At 40.9% G+C, this 23,503-nt stretch overlaps 1 protein-coding gene across 1 annotated transcript in view; it reads left to right on the top strand.

Moving 5' to 3' along the window:
* The window catches only part of LOC139449472 (protein APCDD1-like), a 50,845-nt gene that overhangs the window by 18,194 nt on the left and 9,148 nt on the right, over positions 1-23,503 (top strand). Inside the window, exons 2-3 of the mRNA XM_071230891.1 lie at positions 5,676-5,826; positions 17,963-18,587. Coding sequence (XP_071086992.1) covers positions 5,676-5,826; positions 17,963-18,587 — 776 coding nt within the window. The remainder of the gene's footprint in view (positions 1-5,675; positions 5,827-17,962; positions 18,588-23,503) is intronic.

Raw genomic sequence — 23,503 nt, 5'->3', positions numbered from 1 at the left:
TACAATCCAGTGATTGATATCATGAGCATCGATCCACGCAATTAGTATATGGTGACATGCATCAATCAAGTCAGCGAACCTGACCTCCCGATCCCGTTGGTCACCTCTTACGACAAGCATAGTCGCCTTTTACGGCAAGCATGGGTTGTGAAGACACCTCTTCTACTCCGGATCTTCTCGGGCCGACACTCACTAGAGCTAATATATAGCTGATGCACACCTTTATAACGTTCGATGCTAATTTTGCACCAGCTTTCAAATGATTCTTCACAGTTCAAATTCGGAATGGATATACCCCTGGTATCTAAACTTGAGATGCTGATCGCGGCACAGAATAACATTCACCCACAATATAAACATAACATGCTTATTGACGCAATGTTGTATTTCGCCGGGGTCAATATTGTAGTCATATCACGGCGGCTTGCAAATAATCGAATATTGACCAGACAAACCAGTGATTGATAACGGATCAACAATCGACGTAATTAGGTCGTTATGTACAATAAAGTATTACAGCACCATTTACACGTGAAGATCTGGATTGTCTGTCCAAACTCGATCATATAGCTGGATATGTGCGATGTTAAACAACAAACAAGAAAACAAAAAGCACCATTTATCTCAAACGTTTAGTCGCCATTGTTTGTAGACAATCACGGACTATGAATTTAGTTCTTTGATGTTCGCAAAAGCTTCAGCAACAAAATGTAAAAGTATACTGCATGCAGAAACTTCACCTCATCTCACCTCGTCAACAGTAACAGCTTTGTACTCATAGTGTGTAGGCGAAGAGGGGTGGGGCCGTGCTTCGTATATCTGGCCATTTAATAACAATAAAGTATCCATTTTAAACCACTTCACAACTTGAAGCTGTTTGAGTGAACACCAGAACAATTTGCATCAAAGGATTTGGTGTGCATGGGCTATAACGAACATTTCAAACATATAGTGTTGGTAGAGAGAATGTTGGTTTTTTTCACTCCGCTGGCAGAAGATGTATACATGTATATCGGGGCTTGGGTATACCCGGTTCTGGGCCTTGCAAACTAGAGGTTGATAACACGAACACCGATCCATGCCATCATTGAAAATGACATGCAAGGCCACCACACGATCCATAATTGTTTGTACTTGCAATATGCATGAGGTGCTGGGCATGTGTTCTATCAAGGGTATCAGTCGAAGTGTGTGGGGGGTGGGGGTGGGGGGTGGGCGTTGGGAGGTGGGTCGCTTGCTTGAATGGATGGGGAGCCTTTGCATGCTATAATTGCGTAAGTTCAGCATTTGCCGGGAGGTGGATTTTGGGGCATACGGTATAAGCGATCTATGAAATTAGGAATGTCAGGATGATAAATGTTGTCAGCAATACGTCAAACTAAACCCTTGTTTATTAAACCCGTCAGTACTTTCTTCACACGAATTCTCGGCTATCCAGGTTACTTTATGACCTCGTCATTATTACACGGAACAACTGGGAAATAAAAAAAACGATAAAAATAGTTGGGATTGCCCTTATCCGAAAGAGACAGTGTAAACCAGTCGTGCTCCCTTGTACAGGGTATCCAGATTTACACTAATTCCACTCTGAATGTGTTTTTTTACAATTACATTTGTAAATAATTGTAGCGTGCGGGAAACCGTTTCTTTGTTGTATAAAGTGTGTTAGGGGTGAAATATTGTGTTCGCTGTTAGCCTTGCAGTGGGACTATGCCCTAAGACATTTTGTTCATGTTGCGTATACCTGTTTGTGTAGACGCTACAGTGAAACGGAGACGTTCGTCTTTACGTTATAATTGTACTCATGAACTGTTACACAGAGAATGTCACCCTCCTGTCTTTTAATATGCAATATATCAACACAAGTCGATACAAGTTTAAATCTCAGAGGCTTTCCTCTGAGATTTATATCTTTATCGACGGGTGTTGCCTCGGAGTTTTAAACTTTTATCGACGAGTGTTGATATATTTGATTATATCACATGAAAAGACACGAGGGTGTGATTCTATTTTTGATCATTTTTCCAACGTTCTCGGTTCATATACAGTTATAACCAGTGTCTTGAGTGCAAAATGTACTGCTAGCCAGCTTCTATACGAACATATCGTCTATGAAATCTTTTATTACACAATACATTTCTCTCATCTAAAATAAAATTTAAAAAAAAACAATATGATACTGATTTGGAATTAGCCCTGCTTTTATATAAATCTAGATTGGTTTTGTTTTCATAAAATACGTATATTCCACAGTCATGGTGCACGACTAGCCAGCTTCAGGTGCAGTGAGATTAGTGGTGTCATTTAATTGTGACGTCATGTTATCCGATGACGTCACAATGCAGTGGAAAACATTGTGATGCAAATTCATAGCAGCGATATCACCTAGTATAGTTTGATCTCACCAAAGCTATATCCACCGTGGAAGTTTAAATGATAACATATTATGCATCACAACATTTTAATTACCAGAGGCACACACTGATGTTTTGGAACCACATAAATCATACTGACTTTTGACTGCACGGTTTTGTAAGCCCAGCATCCCTGAAGACCGGGCATGGGCAAATTACCGTATTTCCTCTATTAGACGCCCGGGCTTCTATTCATTTCGGACAAGCCTTTGACCCGAGGTCAATTAGAGGCCCGGCGTCTATTGGAGGCCCGGCTTCTATTAATACCCCCATTTCACTATGACCACGAATTTAGGTCTGAAAAAGGGATCAGTAGTTGTATCAATTGATCGACCCGGCGTCTATTAGAGGCCCGGCTTCTATTTTTTGCACTGAACAATTGACCCGGCTTCTATTTGAGACCCGGCGTCTAATAGAGGAAATACGGTAGCAGGCCTACACTTCATTCAAGTTATTCAAAACCTGAACAGTGTATCTGGTAATTCAAACTTTCACCTCATTTTAGCGCATGTCAATCAACAGCTGACGAGTAGCCTAATTGTATAGAGTCAATGTCTCCATTTACACCCAGGGCATTAATTACAACGTCTAGACCGTGACTTGAAACAATCACCAGGACAGTGGGGCATAGTCTCCAAGCAGAGGCACAATGTTCGTGCGGGGGTGTACGTGTATTGTTAAAACGGGCGTAGGCTGGGTGTTTTCAGCTTATTTGGGCGTATAACGTAACGGCGTCGTTGACAGGACAGAATATTGTCTGATCACATAGTTCGGCAGAATCAGAAACTTCTTGTTAACACGTCTGTATCTCTCCTATCTTCCAAATTCATTGCATTCCGGGCGAATTCAAACTTGTTCATTCGAGACCTCGCGATGCTCCCATCACGAGAACATTGATGTTCTTAGACGTCGTTAAAGTGAATTATGTCTGGAGGCGTGACTCATGGTTTATATAACATCTGAAGGATAATGCTCGGGTTATTGAGGGGAACTGGGTAGTAAATTACACTCCTCGCTCGATGAGCCAGTGAAGCAGGTTGCCGTGCGTTCAACACTAGCAGGGCCCTATCCACGAAGCATTTGTTGCGCTATGATAGTTGAATCTATCGTTCGAATTAGACTTAAGACAGTGGTAATACTACGAACGCGTGTGCATCGAAACCCTGGCTTGTGTCTCCGTCCCTGATCCCAGAAAACCCGGTCAATAAGCGTTCGCAGTTTAACATAGATTCACTAACGTCGTGAAACTAGAAACCCATTGTTTGTCGGACTTCTATGTGTCTAAGGGTGACAGAGCATTTATAAAAAGGAGGGATCCAAAATATCAAAAACCTCTCTCACATTTTTTTACTGCCTACAACATACTACATTTGGATTTGGATTTCAAAAGTGTGTGTGGGGGGGTGGGGGGGGGGGGACCCTCCGGACCCCCACCCACCCCACCCCCATCTGGATCCGCCTGTGGTGTCTCACCCACCTCTAACTTTCATGTACAACTACGACAGCTAGTCAGTAGTTTAGGGTATGTGCGGCAGTTTTACGCTCGAACCGTTATGGTATCAACATTCTCTTTATTTCAGTGACCCGTGTTATTATTATTTTTGTGTAAGCATATACCACGATCATCGTGTTATTCAAGTGCTACCTGGCCACAAGCACAGAACCACATAACTTCCCTCAGACGTTGTTGCTGTTCACTTCTGTTGGGTATACGATTAACTTGGCAGTGGGCGTGTGTGGGTAACGTGTGTACACGTTTTGATGGCTTGGCCTTCAAAGTAAAATATAGCCCAGCGAGGATTCCCGGCCCCTGTTACTCGTGCTTAACGTTAGAGCAGACTGAGAAGGGATTGGTAGGTCCGGCTTTGTGTCATGGCAGATTGCGTGTCATCGAACCCGGACGGCTTGGATTGTTGCTCATGTTTTCACTCACTAGTTTACAGAGTCCACTCACTCGCTCACTCACTCACTCACTCACCACAGGCCCCAGCGTTATATCTCCGACCTTTCTACATCACGACAGTGTTCATTTAGTGTTGTGGAACGTGGAAGTGTTTGACATGTGGATTGGATGGCAATAATGGCTGTCGGTTGTGTTTCTTGGATGAGTTTCGAGACCAACCTTGCAGCTGAGGCCGGTTAACTGAGATCGTTTGGTGATGACGTCTAACGATTCTCACCCTCTTGGTTACTGTTCTGCTTGTTCAATAGCTAGGCCCACTTGTGTAAACCGACTATAGCGTTACAACTACAGTTTATACTATCGTTAACATGTTTTAACACCTTACACTTTGCCAACCGTGTTGTATTATATACTACTTAAAATGCACGGTGTAAATAAAGGCGACGAAATCCTTTCCCTAATCAACAAGAATATCAACTTGACACAGATGTAACAACTTAAATCAAGAAGAAAGAAAAATTATAGCACGTGTTTTGGGAAACTGTTCACGTCGTCGTAACATTGAGTGTTTAAAATGTGAATACATTTCATTGCCCTGAACGTTATAAGGACAACTATCCGTCCATTAGTTTTGATCTCATCACAGTCCCTGAATCACAACAGGGATGCAACATAACTTGAAACATTCACTAGCCCGAATAATGATAACGTGCAAGGATACACGTTGAATATCTTGATATTCTACTAGCCCTTAAGGTGCCTTTAAACAGTTTCCTGACCATATAGTACCATGACAATGTTTTCAAGAAAATATGAATAATTATTAATTGGCTATGACCGGAGGAAGGAGTTGTAATGTCATTATAATTTCTTAATTTCATTTGACTTACCGTGATCGTCACCATTGTCACCAGAGGTGTTATTCATCATACATACACGTATTCGTTATTATGATTAATAACCGTGTCAATATGGTATCAGATTTGGAAGTAACAACTAATATATTATTAATAGTTATTAACGAATAGGGGGACGGGTGCCCTGTCGTCGAAGGCGCCGCGATTCGCTGTGAAGAGTTGCGTCCCTTGGGCACGCCAGAAACCTATGATTGTGGGTTCGAATCCCGGTTCGCCCCGATTATGTTTCTATGTTTGTCAGCACCATACCTGTGCACGTGGGTTTCACCGAAGTGGTAAACGTCTGAGACCTGCATCACTTCGGGCTTTCCTTCCACGTTAAGCTGACACGCCGTGATATAACTGGAATACTGATAAACCCAACTCACTCACTCACTATTAACGAATTACCCACACGTTTCTGTTTACGATGTAGTCATTTCCCTCTGCTTGTCTCCTCAGGGGTCTTGCTGCCCGGGGGTGGGGCGCGGTCCTACCACGTGTACAGCGAGGACTGGCGGGAGAGGGAGTGTGGGAGAGTTCTCAACCGGGTACAGCACGACCACATGGAGAACTTTGCCCCTAATCTGGTCGGAGAGTGGACATCATACAGGTAGGAAAGGGTTATAAGGCTTCTCAAAGCTGTTTATTGTGCGACAATGCGGAAAGGGGGTTACACGTGTAGTGTGTACATCATACAGGTAGATCTATCGAGTTTGATGACAGCATAAAGCTGATTGTTGTGTGAGAAGTGATAATGGGGGTCACACCATACAGGTGGAGATTGACGACAGCATTAAGCTGATTGTTGTATGAGAGTGGATAATGGGGGTTATGTTATAAAGGCAGAAATGGACGACAGCATAAAGCTGATTGTTGTGTCAGAATTGATAATAAGGGTTACGTCATACAGGTGGAGACAGCATAAAGCTGATTGTTGTGTCAGAATTGATAATGGGGGTTACGTCATACAGGTGGAGACTGCATAAAGCTGATTGTTGTGTGAAAACTGATAATGGGGGTTACGTCATACAGGTGGAGACTGCATAAAGCTGATCGTTGTGTGAGAGTTGATAATGGGGGTTACGTCATACAGGTAGAGACTGACGACAGCATATAGCTGATTGTTGTGTGAGAGTTGATAATGGGGGTCACATCATACAGGTGGAGACTGACGACAGCATAAAGCTGAGTGTTGTGTGAGAACTGATAATGGGGGTTACGTCATACAGGTAGAGATTGACGACAGCATAAAGCTGATTGTTGTGTGAGAACTGATAATGGGGGTTACGTCATACAGGTAGAGATTGACGACAGCATAAAGCTGATTGTTGTGTGAGAACTGATAATGGGGGTTACGTCATACAGGTGGAGACTGCATAAAGCTGATTGTTGTGTGAGAACTGATAATGGGGGTTACGTCATACAGGTGGAGACTGATGACAGCATAAAGCTGATTGTTGTGTGAGAGTTGATAATGGGGGTTACGTCATACAGGTGGAGACTGCATAAAGCTGATTGTTGTGTGAGAGTTGATAATGGGGGTTACGTCATACAGGTGGAGACTGCATAAAGCTGATTGTTGTGTGAGAGTTGATAATGGCGGTACACGTGTATCCATGTGTCAGCTGCCACGTGGGGTTGACTACATCGACAGTGAACAAACATGAAGTTAAATCATTCTGTTGCAACCAGCAACTAACTTTCGACCCACGTGATTGTCGTATAATCGGTTCTTCAACTGTGAAACCAGATCTAAAGACCGCTGGCTGTCAAAGCGTCTGTTATTTAGTGGTTACTTGACGATGGAAAGCTTTTGTTTCGTCCAATGAAATAATTAACATAGTCATAGTCATGCCAGAAGAAAAAGAAATTATAAGGTTTAACCAGAGGTGTTGATCTACCTTAAATAAAAAAAATATACTCCATGCAAGGTATCCTGTAAAGCGAACTTGCGTCATTGTCGGCGACGTGACTTGAATTGATCTCGTTACAAGTGACAGTTCACAAAATAAGCTATCCGTGAAGATCCGGGTTAGAATTGGTCTTCGGGAACCCGTCCGTGCTTGTCGTAAAGCGAACGGGATCGGGTGGTCAGGCAGGCTCTACGACTTGGTTGATGCATGTCATTGTATCTCAACTGCGTAGATCGATGCTCATGATGTCAGTCACTGGATTAGCGAACGGGATCGGGTGGTCAGGCAGGCTCTACGACTTGGTTGATGCATGTCATTGTATCTCAACTGCGTAGATCGATGCTCATGATGTCAGTCACTGGATTAGCTGGTCCATACTCGAATATTTACAGACCGCCGTCATATAGCTGAAATATTGCTACTCGAGTGCAGTGATGAAGAGCAAGCAAACAAACAAACAAAAAGAGTTACAGAATGTTTGTTGGTGATGCATCTACCACCTTGGAATTGACCTTCAGGTGACCTTTCACAGTTTCTGATATTTTCAAGGGTAGCGTTTTGTAAATATATAAGCGTTGTGTCAACAGTGCTGATCTTTCGATTTAGTGGACACCAATTGCGAACTGTAACATAGACGTACAACATAATAACGGAGCACTAAGCATTATGAAACTCCCTCTGTCACTAGCAATATTGAGCTAAGTGCATTGCCTCGTCAATTTCCTCGAACCGGTCACAAGGAAGTGTCAATCACTGTTGACAGTTTGCTTCTATGTATATCACACTGTTGTCATGCCAGCAACAAAACAATGACGTGCTAATGGTCAACTGCTAAAAAGCTATCGTGGACACCAATGACATGCTGATGGTCAGTTGCGATAACGTTAACGCGACGTTAACCACAGGTCAAACTGTCTCTGTCCATTGTCCGCCCTTCCGATAATGAAAGTGGGTACATGCTTCTTTTGACGGGATGGTGTTGAAAGGTGTATCTAATGTTATCTGGGTCCAAGTCGCAGAGCTGAAACGAATAGAACAACCATGACTAGTTTCACAGCAATGTCGGTGTGGCCCTCTATGTCTATGAGTCATCTAAGTGTTGACAGCCTTCGGACAACCTAAATCATTGCATTTTCATTGAGTGCGATCTGAACTGCTGCTGATTTATAGATAAAAACTTGCTGGGTACAGGTTTTGTCTGCTTCCTCTTCCAACTAGTCAGAGTCCTTTAGGTATTCGTCCAATGGAATTTCCTTGTCTTTTGACCTTTTACGCCCAGTGGAATCTGTTTCGGTGGATAATCGAGACTGGTTATTCTATGGCGATGACGTTTTATATTAATATCATTGTCCTGAACCGACTGAAGGTGAGTTGAAATGGGGTTTAACGTCGCGCCCAAGATTATTGCCCTTATATAGCAACGTGCATGCACACGTGTGTTTACTAATGCCGATTATATAGTGCTAGCCCTCAGAGATACCCGCATGCCAGTTTAACACGAATACCCCACAAAGACACACGTATACTGACTCCGAGTCGACCAGTCGTTGTTTTAGCTCCTTAATGCCGAGCGCCAGGCAAGGTAAGAACAAGTTCCATCTTTTAACGTCTTTTGGTATGACGCGGCCGGGGATGAAACCCCGGACCTTACGCTCTCCGGGCGGACGTTCTACCACTAGACCGCGGAGGCGGTCCGGAACCGACTGAAATATGCATTTGATGGGTACAAATATGTGGCCTTGTTGATTGTTATGCGTTATGCTTATGCTATCAAGCATTTGTTTGTCTGATTTTGTAGAAAAGTAGGTCTCTTCCTAATACAAATTGAAATACATGTATTGTAAAACGTTTTAATCGATCTTATGTAGCGTAGTGGGGTAGCGTAGTGATAAAATCGTTCGTTAGTCACGTTCGATTCCCAACACAACATGCCTACATTGGGTCATTGAGTGAAGGGTAAAACCACTCACTCACTCTGTCTCGACGTTGAGGGGCTGCGGGGTAGCCTTGTGGTTAAATCGTTCCCTCGTCACGCCTAAGGCACTAGTTCGAATCGCCACATAGATACCGTGTGTTAAACCCATTTCCTATGTCCCCGCCGTGATGGAATACTGCAAAAGTCGGAGTAAAACCCAACTCACTCACTCACTAACTCGACGTTGAAGTCTTCTATTTTTTCTTTTTTTATTCACATGATACTCAACCACGATATACATAACCATTCGACACTGAAGTCATCGTGACACGTTCGCACTTACCCTTCAATCAAAATGCAGATAAACCGCCTCCACCCCACGTCACTGTTTGAGAACAAGCTTCCTGCCGGTCCGGATTCACACCCCGGCGTTACCATGCTCCTGTCTTTGACAAACCGTTATCAGAAGGGCTGCCGCACACGTTCTCTGAGCGGCAAACAAACATGTAAACCATCCGGCTCACACGGGCTGGTTGGGGGCTGTTTTGAAACAATCAGCTGGTTTAAATGACCGTTTAATCTTGTCGGGGTTAGACAGATATCAAAGATAGCCTTTTAACTGAGCCGAAATATGCATTAATCATTCACGAACCTTCCAAATGTTCCAAGACGTTGAGATGTACCGTTAAACCGGCTTAAGGGGACCATGGCTTTGGTATACAAACAAGGTGTCTTAGTGGTTCTGTGGTGTTGGTGGCCGCGTCGTTTTCAAACCCCCTTGATAATGCTAACCAACGGTTAGAATGATTTGCCACCCTAAACCCCGTGATATATGTCCTTAGGGACAAATATTTGCCCGCTTTCATTGACGGACAGTCTTGAGTAAAGATTTTCCTTTCAGATCTTGTAATCTAGATGCAAACATAGCAATTGGTACAGGCCTTTGAGAGACTTTTTATAGAGTGCGGTAAATACGGTAGGTAATTTTATGTACGGTATTGGTTGTCTTCACCTGGAACGTTTAAATGCATTCGTCTGAGAAAGGTAACTTCTAAAAACTGTGCATTTGAAGTTGAAGAAAAACGATCACAAGTAATTAAATAGAACGACAAACGAAAAACTATTTCCAGATTTACAATGAAACGCTACATTTTGAAAAATCATAGTTTCCATCTAAATAAATAACGTCATCGTCTAACAAAACATGGAGTGGACATTACTACGGTAAACGTGTCTGTTCTATTTTTGCTTCAATTCCATTGTCAACCCAGTCATTTTGTACTTGCATTCCTTAAATGCGTTGTCATAGTCCGTAGAGTTTAAATCGTTAAAATACTGTAAATTCGCGTGCTTTTTATTTGAATGTCCATAGCATTTTTCGGCAGCATTTTAAAATTTGAGGAAATGGATTACTGGTAAAATCCGATCTTTCCGCTCTCACAGTCCCTTCGCCCACTCGAATACAAAAATTACTCAACTTACAAACATTAGCAAAATACTCAAGTTCGCTAAATAAATACCCCAATACCTCTTATTTCAATACCTCACGAACTTATTCGTATTATTTGCTGGTGGTCCCATTGAAGAAAACACCTCCCACGGGGACTATTTGCCCTTATAACATCTAGAGAAATACAAAGTGGGGTCAAATGATTGTTTTCCCGCGCCGCTCAATGACCATTCTCATTCCAGTATTCCCTCTTGAATGCCGCATAACACCTGAAGAAACACGGCGTTATGGAGACTCTGTGGGTTTGTTAGTAATAGACTTTAAAGTAGTACATTGTTCGGCTAATTTCAACCAGGATATTAAATAATGGATTAACAAAGAAAGAAATCTCCACACTTTCTCCTTTGACACCTGTTCTTGTTGTTGGGGGATAGACTGATTTAAGTAAATAGTTTAGGGCAGGACGTGCTTACCCTTTTCCCCCCTAATAGCTGGTGCCATCACTAATGTTCTGCGATCCATTCGTCATTTTCCGTGATCCATTCGTATACTTTTCTCTGCTATTTTGCCTATTACGCCCAACTGAATCGGTTTATTTTTTCTCTGGTCTTGACGTTTTATATTTACTTATTTGCAATTAGAGATCAAATGTGAATGTATACATGTATGGTATTGATAAATAAATGATGTTTAATCATAAACTTCAGTTGAACAGGCCTAAACAGAAAGGATATACACATGTAGTCTCACAGCGATCGTCTCACAATTTTGAATTAATCATGTCTCAAGTAAATATTTAATGTGGCCTGTATACATTTTTGAACGTCTTGTGCAAGTTGTAAGCTAAAGTATTAAAATCGCTCTCAAAATATATTAAGATTTTATTCAACACACTTAATAAATAACATCTCTTGTCAACGTGCATCTAGTGTATATAATTGTAGTATATGCTCTTTTATCATCACCCTGTCTGGCTTATGGAGAAAAGATTTTAGAAACTATTCGGTGTGAAATCATCTCATATTTTGTAAAGGTCTATCCAGATGTGTTTAGAATTGTATGCAACAGTAATTACATACAATTTAAACATGTTTACTAAAAAGTATATTAAGTAAATAATACGTTTTAAATGGTTATATTTTTATCGTTCATCATTGGTTAAATTAGCTGTTATAATTTATAAAGTAACATTCGCTCCTACCTCAGCTTGAGCAATTTCATGAACAATATAACGTTTTTCAGGTGTGTTTTTCAAACTAGTTTATACACATTTATGTATGCTGACTATTGAGGCATACAACCGTAAAATATTTGCCAAATAAATTAGATTTCTTTTTCAAATATTCATTTAATAAAAATTCAGTATTTGATCTCCGTCTGGCAATTTTCTAAAACCAATTTCTCAAGACGAAAACGTGATAAAAGACACTGGTTGTTGCTGGTAAAGTAAAGATGGTATGAACAAGTCTAGCATCTATCATAATGACATCCTCGAAACCCAAGGCTTTATTTGTGATTATTTCACGAACAACGTCACGCAGGCCTCATCTTCTAGCAAGTTGTATTGTGAATGTGTATCAATCGATTCTGTTCATTCTGAGGCGGCCAAGTGTAAACATCAAGCATGTCCGCAGTTATGACATTTGAACCCCGAGCCGAGTGGCGTCTTATGTTTACAAATGAATAAGTCATAGGTTCTAGATTCATTTTAGCCAGTCAATAACGTAAGTGCATAGATTTTCACTATCTCGTTAAACTTGAAATTATCGTATCGCGTAACACGTTAGTTAAGCGGCGCCCTCTGTTAAATGGTTACTGGGAGACTGGTATAATCAATAGGCAGGCAGTCATATGGAATAAAATATGAGTTAGGGAAACCCGTGTCTCTTCATTATTTAAACGCACATTGAAGGTTTATAATGAATTGATCCAGCCCTTCAGGTTTGTGCATATAAATGTCTTTACCAAGTAATGTAGAGCATAAAAGAGTTAATTTTTTGTTCCCGAAGGTAATCACTTAGAAGAAAGGTTCTCGGATCAACAGTACTGCGTTTAGATATATGTGAGTGAACCAATGTTGTTTTATGCCGCAGTCAGTATTAGTCCATTTATATCACGACCATCGGCTAATATTATAGTGAGTGAGTGAGTATTGTTTTACACCGCTTTTAGCAATATTCCAGCAATATCACGGCGGGGGACACCAGAAACAGGCTTCACACATTGTACTCATGTCGGGATTCGAACCCGGGTCTTCGGCGTAACGAGCGAACGCTTTAACCACTAGGCTACCCGACCGCCCTGCTAATATTATAAGCCAGGTATGTGGTTGGTAGCATGAGAAGCTATCCCCACAACACGATGAATGTCGTCACACGTTTTAACCAGCCCATCGTCATGAGTCGGTTCTTACCACAAGAACGTGGCCCCGGGGACCAATTCTTCCGAAGAGTGAATCCAGAATCCATGACATACGCGAATCCAGAATCATTTCTTGTTAGTTTCGAAACATACTAAACATTTATTATTAATATTTTCGTAAAAATTTCAGTTGAAGCAAATATATTTCTAAAGTAACGTATGTAAAAAAATGACTCATATGGTGAATTTCTCTTCTACAAAATTACATGATCACTGAACACGAATTGTCAACTCACAATATTCGCTCCTTCTTTACTTTGGAGCTGTACTAAGCCCCACAGTAGTCTTGGGTACTAACGTACGCTCAAGGAACATTCATGATGTTACCGGCGATTGGGTATTCTAGTGGTTGAAGCACTTGTTCTCTCGCCCACCCGTACATTCACTCACGCACTTACTCACTGTCATTCTCACTTACTCAAACACCCAACCACTCACTCACAGATTCACATACTCACACTCACAAAACACACACTCACTCACTCACTCACTCACCCATCCACGCACTTACTCACTACTCAACCACGCACTCTCTCTCTCTCTCTCTCTCTCTCTCACACACACACACACACACACACACTCACTCACCCACTCTCATTCACTCACTCAAACACCCACTCACTCAGTAATAATGGTTCTGTAATCATGTAGACCACATGACAAACGACAAACTAACGTAGCTATTAAACGTTGTCTTCATGAATACTCATTTTAAACTAAATATATACCTCACAATCAGACTATTGCGCAGGCTGAGACTTCGTATCGGTCTGGCATTTCTGTCAGTTGAATGTTCGTAACATGGAATACGTCCAGTGCCATTAAGGTTGGGTTCGGTCGCGACCATGTTTGCATAGCTTCTCTCACGGAAACGTATGAGGTTGAAAATGTCTTCAAGATGCTACCTACATCGAAATACATCACAGAACCGTAGCCGACGCTGTCCCAGCTGGGTGATATTCACAACACTACAGGAAATGTACATTGCTGTTTTAACCATTCTCTTAGTCACTTTGGTTCGCGAGAACTGCGCTTCTGAAAAAGGGGAAGGTTTTTCGTCAACAATTTCACATCCTTTATGATACATATACATACAAAAGAAATAATAAACAAGGTTTCAGGAAATATACGGCGACATTTATTTCGAGAAACAAAACACGTATAATATTTCAAAGGGCACGTGGTCCAAATTCCAAGGAAATCGAAGTCTACGATGTAAGTATGATATTATATTGTTCATAACAATAACAACACATGCTGAAGATATGTAGTGTGACGTATTTAACCGATTGTCTTTGTTCCTTTCGACCTTGAATAGAATGATTTGTCACTACTTCTGGGTGCTGTTTTATACGATACGTCAACATATTTTTTGTACTCGCCCGTGCGCTTATCACACTTTCCTTAGTTGTATAATTATATATGATTTCGCGTTTTAAGACAGTCCATATTATAAAATGTAACGACTAACGATGGAAATAAATGACAACTTGGCACTTTTTTATAACTGACAGTACTAACTATCACCATATCTCAATCAAACAAACGCTTTTAAAGAATCCCTGGTTACGTCTCGTTAAACTCGCAGGTTTGAAGAATTTATGCACGTGTCTCCCCTTTCGCAATTCAGTATGTAAACGCAAGTTTCGCAGCAAACGGATACCTAATTTTATGTCAATATAGTCTTAGCACGTCGAAGGGGTGTCGCAAAGGTTATGTAAGGAACCTGTTTCAAACGTCTCCACAAACCATAAGCACTGGTAATTGCCCTACCAACTACAATGAATGTTGTCGATACCAAACACTTGTTGACACGGAGATGCTAATTTCATTTGTAGAGATTCTACAAGTGCTTTAAACCTTTAATTCATTTGCGTGATCGTTTAATATATGCCTCAAATTGCATACTTTCCTGATTTGTTTACGACCGGATCACAACCCGTCGTTAAGTTGCCCGTATCCAAGTTACCCCGCCCGGGCGCGTTAATGAAATTGGGCGTTTTATTACGCCATCGCGGGGATACTCTCCTTTTATCTTTGCTTAATGTTCGTCAAAGAAACGATAAAATTTGTCCTGGATTTAAATCAGTTTCCCGATACAAGACAGGCCGATTGTGTTACGTCCAGGGTCTGTCGAAAACAATTATCTCCCCTTGCCCTTGGTTCAAGGTCACGTATATAATCTTAAGATAGGGACGGTTGAAAAGAGCGTTAACAATAGGATGAGAATTAACGGCAGCCTTTGTCGAGAAAACTATCAAGATAAATAGTCACAGGTTATACGGGAGGATCAGTAATGATAATTAACACCTGTTTTTTCAAGACAATTTTCAACGTTTTAGATTAATCACGTCACGAGTTCTAGGGCGTCTAAAGGTTTGGGTAACACTGAAAATTACGATACATTTCGGGCCAAACACCTCTGCATTCATTAACCATATCACTTTAGGCGATAAGCCGTTAGATCAGCCATGTGAAAACTATGTTTGCCGATATGTCAGAGAACGGGGTATCTTTTCGACGTGACGAACTGCATCGTGTAATTCCATGTTAAGCACGCACTTGTCTGAAACACATACATTTGAACCTATACAAGAATCAGAAATTAGACACTCTCGGGAAGGTTCATCCAAATAACACCTGCATAAACATTAATTCGCACACATATTGCCAACTTCTATATTTTAAAAGCATGTTAAAAGGTGTAGGAACAAACTGTCAAAATACATTACTCTAGCAGTTACCTTCCATTTCTCTACGTCTCTCGATGACAGTTTGATCAAATCTTGCATTGCTTGGTACACAAATTCCCGACCTCAGTTAACCTCCCTATTGCTTTTCGTTATTTTGAAAGAATTTTAATAATATGTATAATAACAAGCCGTGTCTAAATGTCACGATAGTATCATGTTAGAGAGGACTACACTATGTGCTATTTTCTATAGACAGAGACGGTAGTCATTGTTCGCACTGGCGACCTCCTGTTTCGCACTTTGTCACTGCATCTAGTTCGACCCCTCTCCGTGACAAAGTCCTCGTCTTGGGCATTTCCATCTTTATCTTTGACCATCGTGTGACCCAAGCCTTGTCAGATAACTCCAAAACTAATAGATTTTACTTATGTGTTAGCCGTAGCTGTCGTTACATTTACATAGAAATTCCAACTTGTGCAAAATGTGGTCGTCTTTTTGGCCTCTAGTCGTCAATGTTCCCTCGTTTTTCAATGTTTTGGACTTAGATGTTAATGTTTTCGCTCGTCAAGCAACGGTTCCGGACATGTTCGCATTGTGTTTAATTGAATTTGTAACAGGAACGTGATGCATTTAATTACTCCACGCGTAATTCACGTAATTCTCTCATCTCAAGTGAGGGGCGGTGGTAGTCCGACATTGCCTCCTCACGCTGTAGAAGCAGGTTTGACTCCTCAATTTGTGAAATCCATTCTTTCTAAGTTCTTTTACGCTCTTGTATACACATGGGTATATTGTGTGGAGGCGATTTCTAGTGTCCTTTATTGTAAGATCGGTGGCATATCACTCACTCACTCACTCACTCACTCACTCACTCACTCACTCACTTGGTGGCCTGTAAATAACAGAGTCTTGATAAGGCAATCTACTGATTCCATTTTTTCCACCCCGCATTGATATTACTTTATATTGCTAAAAACGGCGTCAGACTCACTTATTCACATACAGTCAAGAATAGTGTGTTCGCTAACCATACACATGTGCACTGCAAGTGACTTCCTTTGTATTATATAAAAGGTGGTGATATGTGCAATTTCCTTGACGAATTCCAATGTTATATTTGATTGATGTCTAACTGTGATCGACCTGATGTTGCAAAATACATGGTGTTCTATTCAATTTTAATGTTTCTACAATGACATTTGCCCAGCATCGCATCCATTCCAGTCTGTGTAAGAACCTGGTCATCTCCCTTACACCAACCTTATCACCAGCACATCAAGGAACTCGACTCTGGTTCTATTAAGCAACCCTTTGTTCACACGCCTCTGCAGTTTCCATAATTACATTCCCTACCTGTCGGCGAGATCAAACCAGGGGAGGAAGTGCAATGGTGGCAAGCAAGTCATTATTCCATTGAGTTACTTCCCTTTGCAAATGACTCATGCAGGTGCGCGAAGGGTGGATCTCAGATGCCAAGGGTCGCGGTTTAACGAGGGTAGATACGTAGTGCAGTTCTCAGACTTCCATCTCTTAAGTCATGTCAGGTAGGATTTTATAGGCATGCTGAGTCAAGGATAATTGTGTGATGACATTGTAATGGCCTTCTGTCTTCTGCATGTGGCAGTTTAAACTGCGAGATAAATTGGAAAACTGGCAAGCGATTAGGAAATGAAAATAATGATTTGTTAGTCTACTTGATTTGACACTGACATATTTACAAACGGATGACGTCGGGTAGCTTCTTTTGTGTCTGCGTCCTGCTCTGTGACGTAACAAAATCATTGACATATTAATTACCAATGTTAACCTAGTGGTAGAGCGTCCGCCCGGAGAGCGGAAGGTCAGGGGTTCATACCAAAAGACGTAAAAAGATGGTACTTGTTGTTACCCTGCCTGGCGCTCGGCATTAATGGGCTAAAGTCAGTATACGTGTCGTCTCGGAGTCAGTTTTGGTGTGTCTGTGTGGGGAATTCATGTTAAACTGCAGCACGTTGGGGTAGCACTATAAAATCGGCATTAGTCTGAACTAGTATATGCAGACACACACACACACACACACACACACACACGTGCTTGCACTTCGCAATGTGAGTGCAATGATCTTGAACGCGAAGTTAAACCCCTCACGACACTTCGCCACCGCAACCTTGTGGGTATATTTACTTAAATTTGTTATCATCGGCAACTTATTTTTAAAAGATTCTTTTTTTAGATTCTTAGAATCTACAATACTAATAGGAAGTCCCTTTTACACAATGCTTCTCGTTTTAGCCGAGTTACATGGCTGATTGTGTGTCATATTGTAAAATCACTCACTCACTCACTCGTGTTAAAATCGTTTCATTTTGTTCCAGATGTGAAATTCGTTCGGGACCAGAATACCTTCTCAGGAAATACAAATTTAGTGAAAATACGTTTGAAGTTCATCAATACTATTACAACGACCCCGACTGCAACGATCCCAGATACGCCATCGTGGCCCACGGGACATATCGACAGCTCCGGCAATCATGGCTGGTACCGGGCGGGACAGAATCCGAGTACCAAGTTATCAAAGCTCACGTGATTCCATATTCACCTGATATTGCCAAAAGTCTGCAGGTGGATTTTAACCGATCGTGCAAGGTTTTAGGGACGGTGAAACTGGAAACGTTTGAAAAACAAGTCTTTATGAGCATCCCTCTGGAAAAGCCCGGAGAAGGTCCAGAGAAGACGCTAGCGAAGGATATCGATTGTTCCCATTTATTAAACTTTACCTTATCGGAGCTTCAGCTGATGAGGGTTGAAATTAAGAAACACAAGACTTCTCATAGCCGTGATTTGCATGACAATGACTTGGACCAAGGGCGGGAGTCTGGTGACGTCAAGCACCACGTGAGGAAGATACACGATCTGCTTCTTGGAAGTGTCCATACTAACAGGAAGTTACGTCATCGCCATCGTCCCTCGAGCTTCCAGATTGCGTTGAGAAATTCAGAGGTTAGTATTTAGTTTCACGCCCCGACACCATTGTCTCACATCACAGAAGAGATGAGTTAGTTTTACTGTCCGAAGTCTACAAGCTACAAGCGTGTTGCAGCAAACTCATTACATGTTGTGGGTTCAGTTATTATTTCAACATGTGCTATCCTCCTCTCAAGTGAAGAGTTGGGGTAGTCTAATAGTTAAATCATTGCCTCGTCACACCGTGGGTTTGATTCTCAACATGGTTACAATGTATTAAGCGCATTCTTGATGCCGTCGTCTTCATACGGCTGGCATATTAGAAAATGCGGTGTAACATCCAACTCACTCACCCATATTAGGTAACGACATATTGATTCTTCGGGGAGAGGGGGGGGGTTATTTTCCTCCTCTCTTCCTCAAAACCAGTTTGGTAAGGAACACTATACTATACACAGCTACACAATTGTCCTCAAACTTAAATTCACTCTGAAATCATAGTTTTCGTTAAATATAAAAAAACACCATGATTCCTTTATACTCGAAGTCAGCATTTCATTTTACGGGTCTGTGAGTAAACTTTATATTATGACTTTAAGAAAACACATTCAGGAGAACACAACGTAAAGACTTTCGACCGCGAGATCACCGCGTGCGCTCCCTTTGATATTCCGGAGCTAAACAGATCCCCAGTAGCCCATGTATTCTGTAGCTGACTTCAATGGGGATGGGGTGGTTACACTGTATGTCACCTGGCTGATTGTGTGTGATGGTACCCCAACTGCTCGGGTCGTTCATGGTGTCATTAACCGGTTTAGCTGATACTGTGCCGTGATGAAGATTTAATACATGCATTTCTGACTGAAGAGTATAATATATACGACTATTCACTCATTCATTCATCACTTTTGACCTGAATTGCCGGGCAAAAGAAAGTACACACCCGTGTTTTATAGTGGCTAATTGATAATGAAACAAACAAGACATCGTTATTCAATGGTCATGTATTTGATATGGGTATCATAGTTGTGCTTTGGACCTTCAGTTTTCAATGTCTTGGCGACTGTTTTCGGCCGAGTAACGTTTTGATAACGTTTCTAAGTTTTTGGTCAAATTGTATTCCCAACCATCTACTTTTTTTCCCCCGTTTAAAACCAAGGAAACAATTTATTATGGCTTCCGTCCTGTTTTTAGCTTTCTTCATTTGAATTCCGTTTTCTCTGCATAGTCACATATGTAGACACATGTCCAGAACTCCGCCGCATCTACATCGATTTAACAAACTTAAAACAATACAACCCGTGCCAGTAGTCACGATTCAAGAACGAAGTCAATATCCGCAGCTTCAATACAGTAGATCTATCACGGAAACCTGCTGCGATACTGTTTCCTCTAACCCAGAAACGTGCTCACAATCCCCCCTCGCCTCCAGCACAGCATTTTCCAGTGTAATTAGGTTGTCGTCAATTTTACCGCTTCCTTTGAAGGTTGAGCGGAATAATTTTGGCGAAACCGTATCCTTACATTAAACGTTATGCCCCTGACACGACAAGCCAGTTTTTATAGAACAGTTTTAGGTGTCAACGAGATAATGTAATAGATCTCCAGATAACTACGTTCTGGGTTTGAAGGTTTTCTGAAAGACTCTTCTGATAGCAGGAAACCCTAGCTCTAAATGAAAGTTAAATGGATCTTGTCGTGTTTATTACACTTGAAAAGGCACAATTTGGGGGTGAACACCGATTCAAATCAACAGCGCTACATTACGTTTTAATCGACGTTATTTTGTAGTATTACATATGTTTTAACTTTGAAAGTATATCAAATTTTCGCCATCTCATTCGAGATCATTTGTAACGCTTTGGTCGTTTTCGTTTTGCGTTGGACCTTTATTAGGAGAGATTTGTATCGGAATAGGGCGGTAATGAACAGGAGCTAGAAATCATTACGAGCGCTCACGGCAGTAATCATTACGGGGCTCAAAGTGACTCCTCCGTAATCAGTAATGAGCTTGGCGGGGGTCTTTTCGTACCTGGAGGGTATTTAAGTGTTTAGGTACAGTGGGGTTTTTTCAACAAAAGGATAAACCTAAAGAATGTCGATTTTAACAAGGTATTAATCTGTAAGGTATTAATCTGTTAATCATTCCTGGAATCCATTCCTACAACTTTACCAAGTTCTTCTGTCGCTACAAATCTGATTTTCTTCATCATCTCTGCTGCATCATTTGGCGCTGGTTCAACCTGATGCGAAAAGGAAATGTTTTTGTGCACCCATGTCGGCACCAATATGATATTCGCGAGTGAGTTATGTTTAACGCCGCTTTGAACAGTATTTCTGGCCTGTCAGTTTAATAGTGGAAGAAAGCGTACGCGATGGAGGTCTTGGACGTATACGAATTGTGTGCAATACACAGGCATAGTGCCGACAAACAGGAGATCATAATCTGTCCACGATCATCGGACCCGGGCAGCCTAGGGACGCAAACAGCACAGCGAAATGCGACTCTACTCCCGTGCTCCTAAGAAGCTAGAGAGCACCTGATGTTTTCACATGACTGTAGTTAGTCTGTCATGACATGACAGAGTAACAATAGTTCAACATAACTCACTCACGAATATCATATTGGTGCCGACATGGGTGCACAAAAACGTTACCTTTTCGCATCAGGTTGAACCGGCGCCAATGGTGATGCAGAGAATCAGACTTGTTGCGACAGAACTTGGTAAAGTTGTAGGAATGTATTCTAGGCATGTTCAACAGATTAATACCTTGTTCAAATCGACATTCATTAGGTTTATCCTTTTATTTTCACATTACTGACGGTGTTGTTATCTGTCATGTCATGACAGACTAACTACAGTCATACGAAAACATCGGGTTGAACGATTTACCAATAACTATAGTCAAATTGAATCGGGTGTTCTTTAACTTCTTTTAAGTAGTATATTATTCATAAGTTATCGAGTAAGGTTGGAAGTGCCTTTTAGTGAACGTCCAACAAAATCAAAATCAAGGGTACAGCGAACGCTATGATGATCAGGCTAGCCCTTCGCCCCTCATAAGATCATACAAAAAATATAGTGTGTAGCGTATAGCGGCCTGTATGTGACACGAACTATCAACAAACGGAAGTATTCTAACAAATGTAATTTGCCCTCACAACCAGATGAACCAACACAGACGCGTGGAGCCAGTATGTGTTTCATCTGCTTCAATGATTAATGATTTGGCTTCATTTGGAACAAAATCAACTGTTCCGCCCTTTTACCTTTGTGGTACAGAATACGGAATTATAGCACAAACATTTGATCCCGCTAACTCGCCAGGATATACATGCATGCAATCTGGATGTGATAAGGAGCGCTTTTTATGTAGTCTATTATTAATATCTCCATGTGCATTAAGTTTGAACCTACGCTATTTATCATCCATTGGACTAATTAAATACGAGGCTATAAATGCACCTACCTAAAGATATTTGCAAGCACTTGCCTCTTTGATGTAACACTAGATCCCGAACTTTGCGGAATATCAAAAAGAAACTTATGCCACTAACTTTTTCATCAATAAAAATTGCACTAGGGACCCGTAGCAGAGGAAATATAAGCCCTAGATAATACTGACGTATGTTATGATATCAATCTTCGGAATCTTCTAGTTTATTGTGATAAAATAGCATGGCGCTTTAATTAAAACTGATGTTCATTTGCGGTAGGCTCTTAAAGTTGGTTGTGATTATCCAGCATAACGTCATAGGTAGATATGGTCGTTAACTCTCATGGTTCATTCTCCGGGTGAGTCATGTGTTTCGTGGAGTATTAATAACAGTACAGTGCAGTTAACATTACCGATATTAGACAAGATGGGGGACGTTGCTGTTGTGGGATTGATGTAGAACAAGATAGTGTGCGTGGGATGAAATAATTATGTTTGCGTGGGATGATATAATCATCTGTTCGTGTGATCTTAATTATATAACTAGATACACGTGTTGTGAGTTTTGCTTGTGGTTAGAAATCACCCCCTGTTGGGATTCCGAGTTTAAAGAGGTCCCCAGCATCCTAAACTTGTATGAGGGACTAAATGGATCGGTAGGTCAAACTTAGTACGGTGTTAAACAACAAACAAACATGGGTTTCACATTCCGAAAGACCATCACAGTCAATAGTTTCACAGTTTAATGACATAATGCACATACGTACCCTGTACCTATTCGCCATCAAAGCTTCGGTTCAGTAGTGACAAAACCACCTTCAAAACACTAAGCACAGGGTTTCTTTCACTCATTTGTATAATTTCATTGGGCGACTAATTTTGGTAACATGTCTTTCGAATACGATTAAACTTAGGCTATTTTTGACGAAAGAAATATCGTATATCATTAAAGGTATAATTGAATTAAATGATTAAATGAAGGTAAACGGGCTACAAATGCTTTATATTGATTACATATTGATAAAATGAAGGTATCAATTTTGACCAAATAAAGGTATAAATATTGATCAGATGAAGGTATAAATATTGATCATATGTAGGTGTAAGTATTGATCAAATGAAAGTATAAATATTTATCACATGTCGGTATAAATATTGATCGAATGAAGGTACGAATATTGATCAAATGAAAGTACGAATATTGATCAAATGAAGGTATGAATATTGATCACATAAACGGTATAAATTTTGATCAAATGAAGGTGTAAATTTTGATTAAATGAAGGTATGAATATTGATCAAATGAAGGTACGAATATTGATCACGTGACGGTATCAATTCTGATCAAACGGAGGTATAAATATTGATCAAATGAAGGTAAAATATTTATCAAATATGGGTGTAAGTATTGATCAAATGAAAGTTTAAATATATATCACATGACGGTATAAATATTTATCAAATCAAGGTTTAAATATCGATCACATGTCGGTATAAATATTGATCAAATGAAC

This window comes from Haliotis cracherodii, unplaced genomic scaffold (genome assembly GCF_022045235.1).
Source record: "Haliotis cracherodii isolate W230 unplaced genomic scaffold, xgHalCrac1.p SCAF_10, whole genome shotgun sequence".
Lineage (NCBI taxonomy): Eukaryota > Metazoa > Mollusca > Gastropoda > Lepetellida > Haliotidae > Haliotis > Haliotis cracherodii.
Note: the sequence above shows the minus strand (reverse complement) of the source record. Positions and strands in the feature narration are given on the sequence as shown.